Consider the following 17,930-nt stretch of genomic DNA (forward strand, 5'->3'; position numbering starts at 1 on the left):
ATCGCCAGTCTACCATCCTAAACTCCACGAATATATGAGTGTGTCAAGAATACGGAAAGGTCCGTATTACTCAAGCTATAAAGATACATTAGTCAGCATTGGGTCCGAAGTTTCCATTTACCAAGAGTCCTCAAATTCTAAAGTCCCTTCAATGATTTTCTAAATTTATTATTTTTTATAATAGCTGCCTGATTTCAAATCACCTTACAGCTCACAAAAACGTAAAACCATTGCTTTTTAATGCGTGGATGATGGAGTGACACTGTAGCAATTATCACAGAGATATAGTACTCCTGGAGAGAATGTGTCATTACATATCTACTCGTGGGTTATTTACTTAACACAAAATAACAAATCGGAAATATTGGACATCTCACACCTAAGGCGCATACAGTTAAGGTCAGGACTCTTTCTACGATCGTGCTAAGAGTTAGACAATGTATGTTAGCATCTTAAAACGAACTGAACATATATCACTGTCGTGTGTGTATCATAAGTCATTCATCGGTATCGTCGTCATTGAAGTTGTCTCCGTCGTCGAAACAGTCGTCATCGATGTCATCCTCGATCATTTCAATTACGTGTACCTGTCTGTCAGGTTTGGTTACAATCCACGTGAAAACACAGCTTTTATCATTAATTAACAAATTAAGGTTGACAGACGGACGCACGACGAAAATGAGTGCCGCAATAGCTTAAATGCTACGTGCGTTTTGTGCTCAGGTGAGCTAAAAAGAACAATGCAAACATTGTAGGGGATTTCTGACGACCAGCATGATCATCATGGGATGTGAAACCACAGACACTTAAGGTTCTGATAGCCTGAGCTATTGTCCTACATTGATTAAACTTGCTAAATTTTGAAAGCTATGCCCGTGAAATGATTTGTAAGAAACAAAGTTGAGCAAGATGTTTTATAGCGTCTGAAGCTACTCACCTGGCCTGTCCTAACCTAAATTTAGCATTTGTGTGTGCAACTATTTGAGATTCGTTGACAGTAGGAACTGTTTCAAAATGACTTAGTATATATTATTTCCAAATGTTTCCAAGTAGGAGATAAATACTTATTTGTAAGTAAAAGTAACTATCTCCTTACTCGGAGTCACTGTCTCAAATTAGGAGTTATTAAGCCCTAAGTAGGTGTTACTAAGGTCTAATAAGGAGTAACTGTAAGGCCTGATTAGAAGTTTCTATCTGCAAAGTACATGAGTAGATGGTTCCTTTGATTTACAGTTAAGATACTAGAATAATTGCATATACATTTCCGTGCTTATTGTTACAACTGCGTGAATGGTTTACTGTACGAAAATAGGACCTGTTTTACAGCTGTAAAACATCTGTAAAAGACCTGTATTTTGAAATAACAGCTGTAAAAGACATGTAAGTTGAAATTATGACCAAAAATACAGTTGAAATTTACAGGTGTAAAACACGCCTGTCTCAAATTAATACAGCTGTAAAAAGTAGTTGAAAGTTACAGCTGTAAAATAGTCATGTCCCAAAAATACAGCTGTAACTTTTTTGGAGGGAAACATGAGTATTGCCAGCCATCTTTAATGCATTTTAGCGAGATATAACTGAAATTCACAGCGACACTACATAATCTAAAATATTAGAATTTTAACCGTTGTGGAGTAAGTGCAAATATTTGGTTATCTAATATAGTTGTAAAAGGACATGTTGAAGTACATATATTAACTTTTTACACTATATTTAAAACTGATAACTTTAAAAGTCATAATGACAAGATTGTCATATGTTTTCATGACAAAGAAAGTTGTATAAACAAGATCTAATGCATAGTTTCTACCTTGTATCATAGTCTTGAATTTTGCAATTGCTATACTGTACACATGATATATTTTGTTATTTACTTACAGTATTATTTATTTTGCCATTTTTGTAGTAATTGCTACCCTTTCTAAGAGATTACAATTCATCCTAAAACTTTTTGTACCTCTGCTTTCGTCCCTTAAAATAATGTCCTCTTTTTCAACACCTGTAATATTTCTACATCTGTAACTTTTAGGCAAATTTACAGCTGTAACTTTTTCAATTTTACAGCTTTACTTTTTTACAGCTGTATCTCATTTACATATTTCGACATTTTTTACAGTCGTTTTACAGCTGTAAATTGAATTATCTAGTTTGAATCCCACATTAACGCAAATAACAACATCAGCTCGTCACGTTCCCTGACTATCACTTATTTCTACATTAGTTAAGGAACAGTAGATCTGCTGGTTTTATAAAAAGGGATTTGACAAAACTTCCTTGTTTGGGGATAGCATACGCCATGTAGAGTGACCTTTTTTTGACCAAATAACGGAGACTATTTAGGTAATGGTCAAATTTGTAAATAAATGCTGAAATTGTAAAATTGGCTGACTAACGCATAGGCAAAGAAACGAATAAAAAATCTATCATATCGATTTTATTACAAGTGCGTCTGTTCAACATCATGTAAACATGGATAATCCATTTGCAAATACATTTGTATAACTTTCATTTTATAAAACTCCGATATTTATAATTTACAGATAACATTGCATGGACTATCCAGCATTCAATCCAAAAATCCAAATCATGTCCAAATAATTTCAACAAATATTGAATTAAAAAGAATCTTAGGCATGGATTAATCAATCATATACTATATACAAAAGAATCATAGGCATAGACTAATCAATCATGCACTATATTCAAAAGAACCTTAGGTATGGATTAATCAATCATGCATTGCCAATAAATTCGAAAGAATCTTAGGCATAGATTAATCAATCATGCACTCAACAAAACATTTATAAGCAAATCAATCAATTAAAACAAGAATTGTTCCAACCCTTTTATAATGTTATTTTGAAAACAACAACAACAACGACATTATCAGTTCACTTCTCACTTCATGTGTAATTTAAGACATGGATTTACCTTTGATTAAGACAGTTGATTAATATCTTATTCAAAATGACATTAGTCACTGAGAAGTTTCCAAACTATTTAACATTCACTGTTTTCAGATAAAACATTCAATCCCTAATTTTTATTGTTTTATAGCACAAAAATAATTATTTTCAATATTTAAATGTGCCTTCAATTATATCACATTCTATACAACTATAGTTATAAATGTACACGTATTTCACTCGGACATTAATTTCTTTCCAGAGGGCCCAAGTCTGTAATTACTGCTAACGCGATGTTGTCTAAAAAACACCTTATTATTATTTTCTTTTCGTGTTTTCTTCAAATTGTTGCAAAACATTTGCAACAAGTGAAAGTAATTTGAAAAACAAAACAAAAAAATAAACTTTAGAAAGTTGATGAGTGATAACGATAAAGTGCATGTTACAACTGCGTAACTGTTGAATGGAATCAAAATAGATCTATATTGATGCATAGAAACGAATGGAAGCACAGAACCATAACTTTAGTCTAAATAATTTCTATTTTATCTCGCCCTTCTACTATACATTTCAGCGACAAAAAATGTGTCTGTTTTTTTTCAGATTTCGCTCTAACAACATCGCGTTGTTACTACGGTAGACATTTCACACAATGGCTGATGTTGATTATATGATAGGATGGTAGGATGATAGGATTAGAGGACAGCATGATAGAATATAAGGATGATAGGACAGGATGGTGGAATAATAGGATGATATTAAAAGATGATCTAATAGTAGGATGATAGGAGAGGATGGTAAGACAGTAGGATAAAACAAATATGATGACAGGATGGTAGGGTAGTAGGATGATAGGATATGATGGTAAGATAGTATGACAGGATGATAGAATAATAGGAATACGATGGTAGGGAAGTAGGATAATATGATAACAATGGCAAGATAGTAGTACGATAGGATAGGATAATAGAATGATAGGAATGCGATGGTGGGATGATAAGATGTCAGGATTATAGCAATAGTAAGACGGCAAGAAAGTGATAGTTGGATAATAGGCTTAGGATGGCAATTAATGTCATCATGTCATCTCACCATCGCTACCCTACCATCATATTATCATATCGCTACCCAACAATCATAGTATCATATAATCGCCACCCTATCATCATATTATCGTATCATCTCCACCCAACCATCACATTATTGTATCATCTCTGCTATACCATCATATTATCGATTCCTCTCTATCGAACTCACGACCTTGCGATCCGCAGACCAATGGATCTACCTACTGAGCTAAGCGGGCGGGCTACTCATATTATCATATCATTGTCACCCAACCATCATATTGTTTTATTACCTCCATCCAATCATCATATCATCGTATCATCTCCATCCTACCATCATATTATCGTGTCATCTCCACGCAACCACCATATTATTGTATCATCTCCAACCTACCATCATATTATCATATCATCTCCACCTAACAATCATATCAAATATTATCGCCACCCTACCATCATACCGGTATTATCGTATCATCTCTACCTAACCATACTTTTATCGTATCATCGCAACTCTACTATCATTTTATCGTATCATCTCCACCTAACCATCCTATTAAATATTATCGTCACCCTACCATCATATTATCGTATAATCTCCACCTAACCATCTATCATCTCCACCTAACCATCATTTAGTCATATCATCGCATAAGTAAATAATTTTGATCATGTATAAAATAAGTGTATTATTTTGATCATGTACAAATTAACGTCATTATAAGGATATCTACTTTAAACTGAAAGACACTTAACTTCCTCCTTCCGTCCAGATATAATTTTGTGTATTGTTAAAGTAATATTAAGTAGGCGACATTGTGAAGTCATTCACCAAAACAAGTTTGAAATGGCAGAAAGTGATAAATTTAATTCAGTTATAAAAAGCTCCGCCGATGCTGTTCCTGGGCGCAGAGAACAAATATTATGTCAGCCATGTCCAAGAAAGGATTTAGAAAGAACGACTGATGCGTTTTGTTCAGGGTGTGACGAATTTCAGTGCAGTGAATGTTCAAAGGCGCATACAGTTTATGCCCTAATGAAAAATCACAAGTTAGTGAACGCAGCTAAAATGAAATTGAAACCAGTTTCTTTTGATATTAAAGGAATGGACATCTGTGAGAAGCACGGAAAAATACTGGAATTTTTCTGCGGAGACGAGAACCAGCTCTGCTGCAGCTCATGTGCTATAGTAAATCACAGGAGTTGTCGTAGTGTCGTAGAAGTATCGGAGATTGCCGAAAAGTCACGATCAGCTGGTTTCCCTTTAAAGAGAAAATTAGAAGAAGTAAAATCAAAGGCAGAGAAGGTCGTTAATCACATAGAATCATCTAAAGAACAACTTAATCTAGATATAAAAACAATATTCGCGGAAATAAAAAGAATGCGAGATGATGTAATCAAAATGTTTGACGAGTTGGAAGTTGACGTTAAGAGAAAGACTGACGAATTTCGGAGAGAAGTAATCAATAAACTGACAAAGAAGCAATCCGGCTATGAGAAACATATAGCTGATGTTACAAAGTCGCTGGAAATTGTTGATACAGCATCGCAGAATGGGACACCATCCCAGCAGTTTATAGTAGAACAGACAGTGAAAAAACAGGTCAATGTACTTGACAGGGGCGTGGACAGTGTTTGTCAAAATTTAGAGATTGCTACCGTTTCCTTTGAATTTGATGAAACATTAAAGTTGCCACCACTTCCTTTTTTTGATAACGTTCCAGGAAAGCTTACATTAATTTACACCCTGCCTGAAGCTAAGAAATCTGTCACACCTGTAAACCCGGTTGTTAAATTAACGAAGATTACTTCCATGGATTTGAAGCAGACTAGAGATGATGACGAGAAACCGTTATACTCAGGACTGGATTTCCTGCCGGATGGTAGACTGGTAGCTGTGGATAATCTCAACAAGAAATGCTTGATTTACAATGAGAAGCTTGAGAAGATAGGATCACATCAATTATCGTACACACCACTGAGTGTTGTTGCTGTATCTGAGGAGGAAGTGGCGATAACAAGTGGAAAGCATTGCAAGATAGACTTTCTACGTGTCGGTAAATCTAATGACATTACTTTGATCAGGACATGTAAAGTTAAGACAGAGTATTATTCTATATGTATGAAAGATGATAAACACTTTGTTGTTGGTACTATCAATGATACAAGGCCTGTTCGTATTGTATCTCTGTCAGGAGAAGAGAAAGATTTCAGTATCGACTTTCCAAACAAGAAATATCCTATAGGGGCTAGTGCTTGTAAATACATAAGAAATAGTGGACAAGTAATTCTTACCGATAAAAACGGGCATACTGTCTACATATATGACACCAAGAACAACACCAGAGTTGTTGTCAAGGATGACCAGATCAACGAACCAGATGGCATAGCAGTAGGTCCATCCGACTGTATCCTGGTTTGCAGTAGGAAATCAAACTCCATTGTACAGATCTCTCAAACAGGTCGGATCCTATCATCGTACAAGTTAGATATGAAACTTCCACGAAGAGTCTGTGTTTCAAAGGATCAATCTATTATTGTGGTCACAAATAACTGTACCGATAGGAAAAAATTTCAATTGTTTAAAGTTACACAGTAAATATGTACACAGAGTACACAGTGATGTATCCCTGTTATCACTTGGTCGGCTCTTCCCAGTGTTACGAAGTTCAGATTGTTTTAAACAGTCTCGATTTGAAATACTGTTACATGTTTCTTTTTTTATCATCGATATGTCTGTCATGTTTAGAGGTATCTGTTTATCTATGCATTTGCAATATGACACACACTATTTAAACACTACTGACACATTTAGTTATTGGGTATATAAGGATAAAAATTCACTAATTACATCACATGTTTATATTTTAACCGCTACAATCGACAATTTTCTAAACAAAACAAAACAAAACAAAACAAAAAATAACTTTACACTGAACAATTTAAGTTTAGTTTTATACCTAAGATTGTTTAGAATTTTATGTTGTACATAGCATTTCAAGAAAAAATAGAGAAACTTTGACTCATGTATACATATACAGTTTTCATTTTACATTCCAACCACAACAAAATACATATAAAACATTTGCTGTTGTAAAAAAAAGAATATCAACAGTGCACCAAATAACGGTTAAATATCACAAAAACAGTGCTTTTCTTAGGTAATGCACGACAAAAAAATGTTTTTGTTTTTTATTTTTTTGAGGCTTCTTTCGCGGGATAATAGAAATTATAGTCTTTGTATAATTTTCTGCTTCAGTATAATAACATTGATTTTGACGAACCTGGACACAGAAGTACGCTCTACTTTATATAGATATGAAATACATTAGGTCGTAATATTCTAATAAGGAAAATCAGGAAATTAAAGACAAATATTATTTCTTGACCATTTAACATGTTTAGTGTCTTACTGCTATTTTCTGTACTTTCTTCTTTTAAACAAAAGTTAGCAAAGGATCTTCTTTTTTTGAAGCGACCGAATTGCCTCCAGCTTCACTTTCATTTTTATATGACCATGATAGTGTGAAATTTGTCCCCTGTAATGCAATTAATTTTCATTGCAGAGTCATGTAATTCTATAATAAAATTATGGAAATGTATATATGTTTGCTGTATACACTTGTCGTGTATTTTATTTGTCTGTATATATAGTTTTAGTTCTTAGGTACGTATTATTCAACCCATATGTATACATTAGTCTTCAGCACAGGGCCTGACGTTTCCATTTTTTTCGAAGGAGCCCCGAATTCTAGCCCCTACTTTTAAGGTTCTTTAGTGATTTTTCTATTCATGGCAAGCAAAATTGACTGCTTTCACTTTGAATCAACACATTTGGGACCGTTTCATTACATTTACAAACATTTTTATATTTAAATGTTTCATAATGCGTCTTTATTTAAGAAATATTTAAGTATATATTTGAATAAATAACATTTATACAATAAGTCATGTGAATATTATACTTTTATCCTTACTTTTAAATTGAAACATCCTCATATTCGAGCCATTTATGCAGTTTTCCAAATTTGTAGGGTAAATGCTGTACAACCCTCAAAAGGTAGAATCAATCAAAGAGGTCGTGTGGATGAATCACTTGTCATTGAGACGTGACATGCGTTTTGAAATCATTGGTTGGTTGGTCGTATGTCATATACTAAGATCAAGTATAAGGGATGGTATATTTCCAAAAACTTCTACTTCAGTATATGTTACTGCTATCAAACGGAAGAGGATACTTTCCCATATATTGTATTTAGTTTCCACTTAATAAAATGATCTTTCGACTTGTTTATAACCATCCATACTTCCTTGATGCATTCTCCTTTTTACACACGTGTATGTACTTCCAAAATATGACTATTTTATTTAAAATACAAGAACATGTTATAATAAATGCAAGTATTATTTATACATGATAAATGTTGATTATTGATGTTTCTTACATGTACTTGAAATATATATATAGCGGTTGTTGAAAGTTCTTGTCAGTTATACTCGGTTTGTGTTATAAAACGCAAGAAAGTGTAGTTATAGTAGACACGATGTATTTGTAATTTTGTTGATGTTGGTCTTGTATATTAGACTCACAACACCCCCCCCCCCCAAAAAAAAAACAAAAAAAAAAAAAAAACTAAAAAAAATATATGATGAAACACTGTGATACATGTACTTTTTATTACATGACTGTATTCTATTGTTTCTCTGATTGGCTGAAAACGGATTGGCACATATCATATCAACTTATCTTGGGTTATAAATAGTACTATAATAAAAATAGATCAAAGTAGGTGCTTGGAAAACCAATATCAACCCAATTTGGTCTAAAAATAGACGGCAATATTTCCAATTTCTATCGTCCAATTAAATGAGAATACAATTATAATAACAAGACTGACTATACATTTATTCATGTAATAAAACAATTATTGACATTTTCATAGGTTGATATCGGGATTTATCAACCCTCAAAAAGTTATATCCTCGCCTTCGGCTCGGTGAATATAACTTTTTTTGGGTTGATAAATCCCGATATCAACCTAGTATGAAAAAGTCAATAATTGTATAAGATTTACCTTGATATTTAGATTGTACCATGCATACTTTGTAGACAGGCCTCTGATGACATGAACTGTGAAAGAATGAATAAATGAACATGCAGAATAGGTTTAAGGCATTACGAATACTATGCATACCATTGGAATTCTCAAATCAGGTATTTTGTAGGTATCTATAGCTACGTTCATGTTTTTTATAGGTAACTCTATAGCTACGTTCATGTTATTGTTTTATATTTGAATGGTAATATATATATGATGTATAAGTATCACCTACATTTGTAGTTAAAAGAAAATAAAGTTTATTTATGAGACTTACCTACTCGTGGGTTATTCACGTGAGACGTAACAGCCTGGAAACATATGTTTGGCGCAATATATGGGGCATCTTGCACACACGGCACATATATATAGGGTCGGGACCCCCTTTTCCCGCCCCTGCCAACTGCCAATATCAGCATGGGATGTGAAACTAGTTGAGAGTGGTTACCAGTTGGTACTTTTGTAATTAGAATTAGTATCTCCTAGTTAGGAGAGAATAAGACCTGATAAGAAGATAATAAGTCATATTAAGGAGATACTAACTCCTTATTATGAGTATTTAATTAGGAGGTACTATCTCCAAATTAGGGGTTTTTACAAGTCATAGTCCTAACTAGGAGTCACTATCTCCTATTTAGGAGATACAAAGCCCGAATTAGGAGATATTAAGCCCTAATTAGGAAATATCAAAACCTATTAGAAGAACGTGTAATTATATATTATTATATTATACTAGATTTATATAGTGCCCTTTTTATAATAAACACGTTCAAAGAAGCTTTACATAGCGCAGAGGACATAGGACAGAGCGAGACAAAGCCTCCATAGAGAGAGAGAGAGAGGGAGAGAGAGAGAGAGAGAGAGAGGGAGAGGGAGATACAATGGTCTTGACCCGGAAAACACTCAAGTTAAGCTGAAAGCTTTTTTTTATCAGAGATGACCCAAATTTCATCCCTCTACACTATGGCGGTGTTGGTAATGGTATTGGAGATTTTTTTTCAATACGGCATAAAATAGACCTTCTCATACAAAACATATATAAAGCATTTTCTTATAATCTGTCTGCAATGGAACACACGTGTTAACTGCAAGCGCATAAATTATTACGGAGCAAAAAGGGTTCTTTAATCGGGGGAATATTACGTTTTACACTCTTATATCAAAACCAAGTTCTAATGTCAGTTTAATGCAGATAGGGTGCATTTGTCGTCCACGGGCAATGATTTATTTTTGAGCAAATTGAGCAGCATTAGAAACAGTATAAGCAGGGGACACCACTGGTAGACACACAATTTAAGGCTGGGCACGGCTATTTGTTTTTCTCAGTAGGGAGATTCGCCTTAGCCAATCTGAAATTGGCGGTGGCCTCCTACTTAAGCTTGGGGACTTCTCCCCAGCCTTCATTAGGAGGCCTGTGGCGACCGGCGAATCGTTTTAAACCGATGCCGTGATAATGCCCCTGTTTCCCAAGGCCTTATCGCACAAAGCATCAGTGTGATTTGTATGGACTCGTTTTGAGTTTGCCAAAATTTGTGACGAATGACATTTGTTGACTATTTGCTGTACACTATTGGTGGATTTTATAATACATCTGTGTTTGTTTATGGGATGTGTTAAATGACATTTGCTTACTATTTGCTGAACTATATTAGTGATTTTATATATATTTGTTATGCTTAAGGGATGCCCAAACGGGATTTTGAAGTATTGCCCGGTATCCCGATTTAAAAGATTAATTGGAGCCGTGCCCATTATAAGCCATTCGTTAAAACATTAATTTAATGAACAAGACATTCATAGATACATCAAAAAGCTCGCATTGTAACTTGTTTTTTTTTATAGTTTGTGTATACATTGAATTTGAAAGTAAAACGGATGTTTTTGTGATTGATTGTAGTCCCAAATAATTCTTCTTCTTGACGTGACGGTAAGTGCACATGTACCATAAACTTAGCTCTTCTTCTTGGTGTGATGTTGCGACTGTATTGTCTGCAGCTGAAAATAGCGTTACTGGGTAACTAGAGGTTCGCATGTATAAATAAGAAATGCCGCGACGTTATTTCCCAGAGACGAAACATTATATTGAAGATATCAAATAGAATCATTATTGGAGAGAATGGACAAGACGGGAAAAGTTTCATAATTAAACAGGAATCTTTCAGGAGATATTGCAATTGTGAGTTGATATTTGTTTATTTTTATGATTTATTTACATATCTAGGAAAGCAAGAAACACTGCGAACAAATGGACTTTAAAACCTTGTTAGTCGTGTAATTGAATCATTTGATCGTGTAACAATATATTTAATTCTAAATTTTACAACTGTTTAATACAGTTCTAAAAGACAAACACATATTATATTATCCATTGAAACATTGATATGTTACAGTTCTATCCTTAAATCAATCTATGAGTTTTTATTTGCATTTCTTTTTGTTAAAAGTTTCTCTGTCTGATATTATTAAGTTACAAACCAGGGTACGGTAAAATTTATGGAATTGTTATAAGTAGAAGGGTAGAAGTAACGCCACATCTTCAAGCTAATTAATGTAATGTCAGAAACGTCATAAAATAACGAAATTAAAAACGTTTATTTTAAAGAAAAATCAATTTATCTAAAAAAAAACAAAAAAACACGGGTGCTTATGCCAGCATAACTACTATCTTCTCTTTTTTGTTTTTAAGTGTCCTTTATTGTTCAACACATGGTAGCTTTAATTCCACTTTATTTACTTTTTTGAAAATAGGTAAAAAATCTGGACTGCTGTCTTAAACATTACAGTTGGAATTATAATTCAACAATATTGAATCATGCAATTAATTAACTTACCTAATCCTAAAATCCCAAAAGCTGCATATACTAAACGATGATTACGACAGAATTAGCTCTTTTCTCATTATTAGAATATGTTCCTTTATAAATTAATTAATGAGTTGCATATACCGACTGCATTTTATGCTAGATCGAAAAATTGAACACAATTTTGTTACGACATTGTTAGCTTTTATTCAAGTGTCTGTATCACCATAAAACTTGTACTGTCAATTGACAAAATACCGGTTGTTTTCGTTTCGGCTGGGTGGAAACACGACAGCACGAAAAAGTAAAGGGCGCAAACACGACATATTCATACCCGCCGACACGAAAATTCAACAAATAAATATGTCGTGTCGGTGCCCTCCAAACGTCGTGTTTTCGTGAAACATATGTCGTGTTTTTTGTGTCGTCGTGTTTTCGCACTGCCAACACGAATTAGCAGAAATCAGCCACCATAAATAACCTTTTTTTTTTTTTTATAGAGAAACAGTTTTTTATATTCAAATTTTTCCGTTCTTAACCTTTCTATTACTTTTGTAAATTGGTAAATTGCTATACCTGAATGTTTTAACAAACTTGTTTAAACTTAAGCACAACTAAAGTACATGTACATTCAATATCGGTATTCATTTATAATAAAAATAATGGCTTGGCCAAACTTGCTAGAATACCCTTGCAAGTGGTTGCTGTTTACCCTAATTTATTTATAAAGGAAAAAAATGGGAGAAAATTTAAAACGCATATTCTTCTTTTTCTGCGTTTTCGCTTGAAACCGTTATTCAGTTGTTAATTTTAAACTATCAATAGTATTTTTATACTCAAAACGGAAATCTGTAAATAACTTGAAATCCCTTTTTTGAAAATATAAAGATATTTATGAGAAATACTGTTGCAAAATTGTTTATCCGTTTTTCTTTGAGCCAAACTTTGGATCTCAACCAGGTTCTATCGGATAACAGAAAATCACATCTAGGATAAACCACGTAACGACCGTATACACTCGTAGACATTTATAATCGGTCACCTATGACTTTCATATATTTCTTTAAGAATACGCTGAAAATTAAACAGTAAAGTATCCAGTCAATTTATTCAATATCTTAATAACAATATGGCCAGTTTCATTTCATCTGAACATTTGAGATTTGATAACATCAACAGCTTGAATAACAACCGCCACACTTTTCAAAGTCACACTTTCTCTTTGTCAAATTAATATTATTTAGGACTGGTTCAAAAGAAGAACTTCAACGTTTGCGAAGTAGTTGAGTCTACATGATCTTGAACATGACGCCATTAACAAGTGGCAAAACATCGCACATGGCGTCATTCAGAGATTTATCATTTCGATGCGTAGCCATTTTCAGGCACTTATTAATGCAAACAGCGGACATACGAGGTATTGATTGGAAGTGTGACTTTAGAAAGTGTGGTGGTTGTTATTCAAACTGTTGATGTTACCAAATCTCAAATGTTCCAATGAAATGAAACTGGCCATATTGTTATTAAGATATTGAATAAATTGACGGTATATATTTTCAGGGTATTCTTAAAAGAAGGCTATGAAAATTATAGGTGACCGATTATAAATGTCTATGAGTGTATAGCTCTACGTGACACCGCCAAATGTCAACATTTACATTCGCCCTATCCTTTTCCATTGAAAATTATTATGTTCATTTCGTATAAACACCGACATTCTTTAAGCATTGCCGTTCCGCTAAGTGACGCTGATAAACATCCCTACTCGACCGTCAGTTGCATCATGTGTCAACGTCTACAACGCTTGCGACGTTTTGGTGCCGTTTTCATCTGAAATTTGCTTACTATTGCTGGTGTTTTTTTCTGTTACATCTCTACGCACATTTTAATAAAGTCTTGGAATATTTCATATCTGAGAAATTAATATAAATGCTTATAGAAAATGAACGAGACATTTATATATCATATGGGTTAAACATTTCTTTTTATTTTTGAGGATGTATAAATATGCATGTTGCCCAATGTACTATCATATAAAAAACAAACATTCAGTCACGTAATACTGTTACTATTCGGTAATAAATCGTTCACTCTTGTGACTATTTTTTTCTACTTTGTACTTTTACTATAATCTTTACATTTTCCCAGTAGATCTAACACTTTATCACAAGTATCAAATATTTCCTCAGTGTATAACTGTAAGTTAGGATCGTCGTTTTCTATGAGCTTTTATTCTAATGTCATTGTAAATCTCTCTTTTCAAATTAAAATCTCATGTAGCTTTTCAAAACCACTTTTATTAGATCTGCTGCTAGACTTTGTTATTTAAGAAATAATATATCTCACTTAATGATTTTTATATTGAATAGAAACATTGTTTGAAGTTCAGATGCAAGGGAATAATTTCACAAAGGCGCTGCCAAAGTCTAAAAAACAAAGTTACAATTATTTCATTCATGAGCAGTTCTCTAAATGGGATATATAACTTCGATTCTAAGAATTTATCAAGCCTTTGAAGATATGCACCAAATACTGAATTTTTTCTGTTAGTTTCTTTTACAGCGCGACGCTGTGACGTTTGACGCCCAACAATTATAACGTACAAACGCCACGTGTGTCTGTTTCAGTCTGGGAAATAAATCAGGTCGTTTTTTTAAATGTCTAATACTGCATTTATAGATTCTATATAAATAGTTTTGCTATGTATTTGTTTATGCGTGTGCTTCAGGTTTAACAACAACTTTTCAGTCATATAAATAACAGTGTCTCCTTGTAGCAGTGAGCACAATGTCCGACATTATAGTGCTGCCACACTGGAAATATCGTAGTAGACATGTGACCTGATACCCCACCCAGTACATTAAGATCAGTCCTAGCAATCTCTTCTTAACCCTGAGCCTGCTAAATTTCTAAAATGGACTGGTCCATCATTCAATTTGGGCGGTACCATTTATTATTCGAAGGGGTGTTCACTGAAAATTTACTGACTGATTAGTGAACAGTGCAGACCATGATGTGCAGGCTGATCTTGGTCTGCACTGGTCGTAAAGGCAGAATCTCTTGCCGCCAGCAGGCTAAAGGTTAATGCTCTGCTAAAGCTAGTACCATTTTTTACGTCTCTGATATGATGCGACCGGCGATCGAACCCGCGACCTTCTACTCTTAGATTTATTTACATTTTTATTATATTGCATTTACACCGCCGTGACGTAGTATTGCCCCGGTTCGTGTTAAACAACAGCGCTGGATTATTCGAAAGTATTGTAGAAAAGTTGAATGAATGAATGAATGGTAATATACATTGATAAAAACATGTACAAAAGGATCAAAGATTTTCATTTATCATCTCACATAAAAAGAACAACTTTACAAACCTTTTAACTTCATGAAACTCAAGAACAGAGTAACAGTTAAAACAGTACAATTCACTTCTGTTCAATATATTCGTTAATGGACACTGAGATATCAACTTTCTTACAGTATCTGAAAAGGGGATTGTCTTTTAACAAAAATGATACCTCATTCATTAGAAAAATGAGAATTTCCCAATATATGACACCGATCTGACGTCATATGGCATCAATTATGTCGGCAAAAAGTAGGATTACTTTTTAACAATACTAGGTGAAGGATATCTCACTAATTAGAATCATTATCATAATTATTTATGGTATCACCCTAGTGTGATGTTGCGTCCGTAAGGTTGGAGATATAAAACAGTAAGCCAATGTATAAAAAGGCGAGATTTGATGCGATGTTGCTGATATAAAACAGTAAGTCAATGATTTGATGCGATGATGCTGGTGTAAAACAGTAAGTCAATGTTTAAAAAGGGGAGATTGGATGCGATGATGCTAATGTAAAACAGTAAGTCAGTGTTTAAAAAAGGGGATATTTGGTGCGATGTTGCTGATATAAAACAGTAAGTCAATGTTTAAAAAGGGGAGAGTTGATGTGATGCTGCTTTGATTAGGCTGGGGAGATATGTTGTGGTGTTGCTCGTGTTAGCTTGGGGAGATACAAACGTCAGGCAATCCTCTACAAACTAAATATTATTAAAATTTATATTTGCTTGGCTACATAAAGCATACTTTTAGATTTGATCCACTAGCGGATTCGGGTGGGGGGGGGGGCGTGCGCACCATGCGCGCGCCATCCCTAAAATTGCCAGATCATAGGTATTTTGCCTTTTGTTCTGTGCGAAAAGGTGCAAAATATGCATTTTTTCTCGCTCGCTACGCTCGCGTACGTAATTTGTCTTTTTCTTCTGAGTGAAAAATGTTTTTCTCGCTCGCTACGCTCGCATATACAATTTTTCTTTTGTTCTGGGTAAAAAATGTGCAATTTTTCTCGCTCGCTATGCTGAGATGCGTAACTTGTTTTCTGTTCTGGTGTAAAAGTATAAAATATGCATTTTTTTCCGCTACGCTTGCGTAGGGAATTTGTCTTATGTTCTTGGTTAAAACATTGCATTTTTTCTCGCTCGCTTCGCTCGCACACTGAAAATGTAACAAAGTTTGCATGAGCTTCTATAATGCCATTTCTATGTTAAATGACCCCGGTTAACAACTCCCAATAAAATCCTCAGAAACCGGGCTAAGAAATTCCTAGATGCTTACTCAAGAATAAGTCTGACAAGTCACAAAACATGCACTTATGATAATTAGCATGTTATTTGTGTTTATTTTGTCACAAAACCTGTCCTTTTTCAATGCCAAATAATTACCTCAGAACGCTCAGAATGCACCAGATGGATCCATATTTTTCAAAACTTTCCGGGGGAGCATGCCCCCGGACGCCCCTATAGTTACCCTACCACAAATATTTTACGCACCCTCTAACACCAAATCCTGGAACCGCCCCTGTGATCTACTACCTAAACAGCAGTCTGTAAGAACGCCCTTTTAAGTCTCCATGTATACGTAATCAGTGATCTAATAGTGTTTGGACCTTTTGGATTGTGGAGTCCATTTAAAGTATCTGTATAATAGAATTCTACTTGAGCCGACGCTTGTGGGTACGAGGTGTGAGCCGGTGCTAGTGGGTGCGAGGGATGAGCCTGTGCGATTGGGCGCGAGGGGTGTTACCCAATTTAGTACTTCTCACAAACAGACTCAAGTTTGTTATTATTTGGTTGCATTCTATGCGTCTATCGAATCTTTTAAGAAGATTTTTTTCGAAAGATAACATGAATTCTCATTATTTTTATTGAAATGGAAATTCAAAAAGAACAATTTCTTTTGTTTCGTTTCAGGTAAATAGACTTAATGGATTGTTTTTCAAATTGCTCGGTACCTGTTGGACAACACGTCAACCAGACATCTTCTTTGGAAATAAACCCAACACTTCTCGAGGTGTATAACATTTACCTATATCTGATGATTGTTCTCGGAATCTCGGGAAACTTTGTCGTTCTTATCGTGTTCAGCAAACTCCCGCCAAACACTACAACAGACTGGTTCATACTTTCTATTACCACGTGCGATTTCATTATGTCATTTGTAAATGTGCCAGTATATGTAACGTTTACAAACGGGCTTTGGAAATATTTTGGAAACAATGTAATATGTATTCTACATATGTTTATAAGTCAATCTCTTGTTTTGTCGTCTGCGTTTCTGATATGTGGACTAGCATTGGACAGATATTTTAAAGTTTGCAAGCCGATGACGCCATATCCGAAAACGAGGGCAAGGAACATCTGTCTTGTGATAAGTCTCCTGACAACGTTATTGTCACTCCCGAGCTTTGTTATGTTTGAAAACAGAGAAGGGCGCTGTCAGTCAGTTAGTATGGGGTATGGATTGTTCGTGTACTATTTGTTTGTGTTTCTAACATTCATTTTGGCTGTTGCAGTAGTTGTGTTTTCATACGCGCACGTGACAAGGAGAGTCAGAGGGAGTGTACAAAATATCGATAGGCACAACCATTTGATTAATATTTCTCGTGGAACCAAGTCTGTTCGGGTTAGAAAACTGAACCGAGTGGCGCCTTGTTCTGGAAGCAAGACAAGTCCATACGAAATGTTCAGAGAATGTGGTACTGAATCCACTGTAT

The 17,930-nt window shown here is 34.5% G+C and overlaps 1 protein-coding gene across 1 annotated transcript; it reads left to right on the forward strand.

Annotated features, from left to right (window-relative positions):
- Positions 1–4,820: 4,820 nt before the first annotated feature.
- Positions 4,821–17,235, forward strand: LOC123556124 (uncharacterized). Its single transcript, XM_045346726.2, has 2 exons — positions 4,821–6,482; positions 17,128–17,235. Exons 1-2 carry the CDS (start codon positions 4,821–4,823, stop codon positions 17,233–17,235), a joined length of 1,770 nt encoding a protein of 589 aa, XP_045202661.2.
- The last annotated feature ends 695 nt before the right edge of the window (positions 17,236–17,930 follow it).

Source organism: Mercenaria mercenaria, chromosome 7 (genome assembly GCF_021730395.1).
Source record: "Mercenaria mercenaria strain notata chromosome 7, MADL_Memer_1, whole genome shotgun sequence".
NCBI classification, from domain to species: domain Eukaryota; kingdom Metazoa; phylum Mollusca; class Bivalvia; order Venerida; family Veneridae; genus Mercenaria; species Mercenaria mercenaria.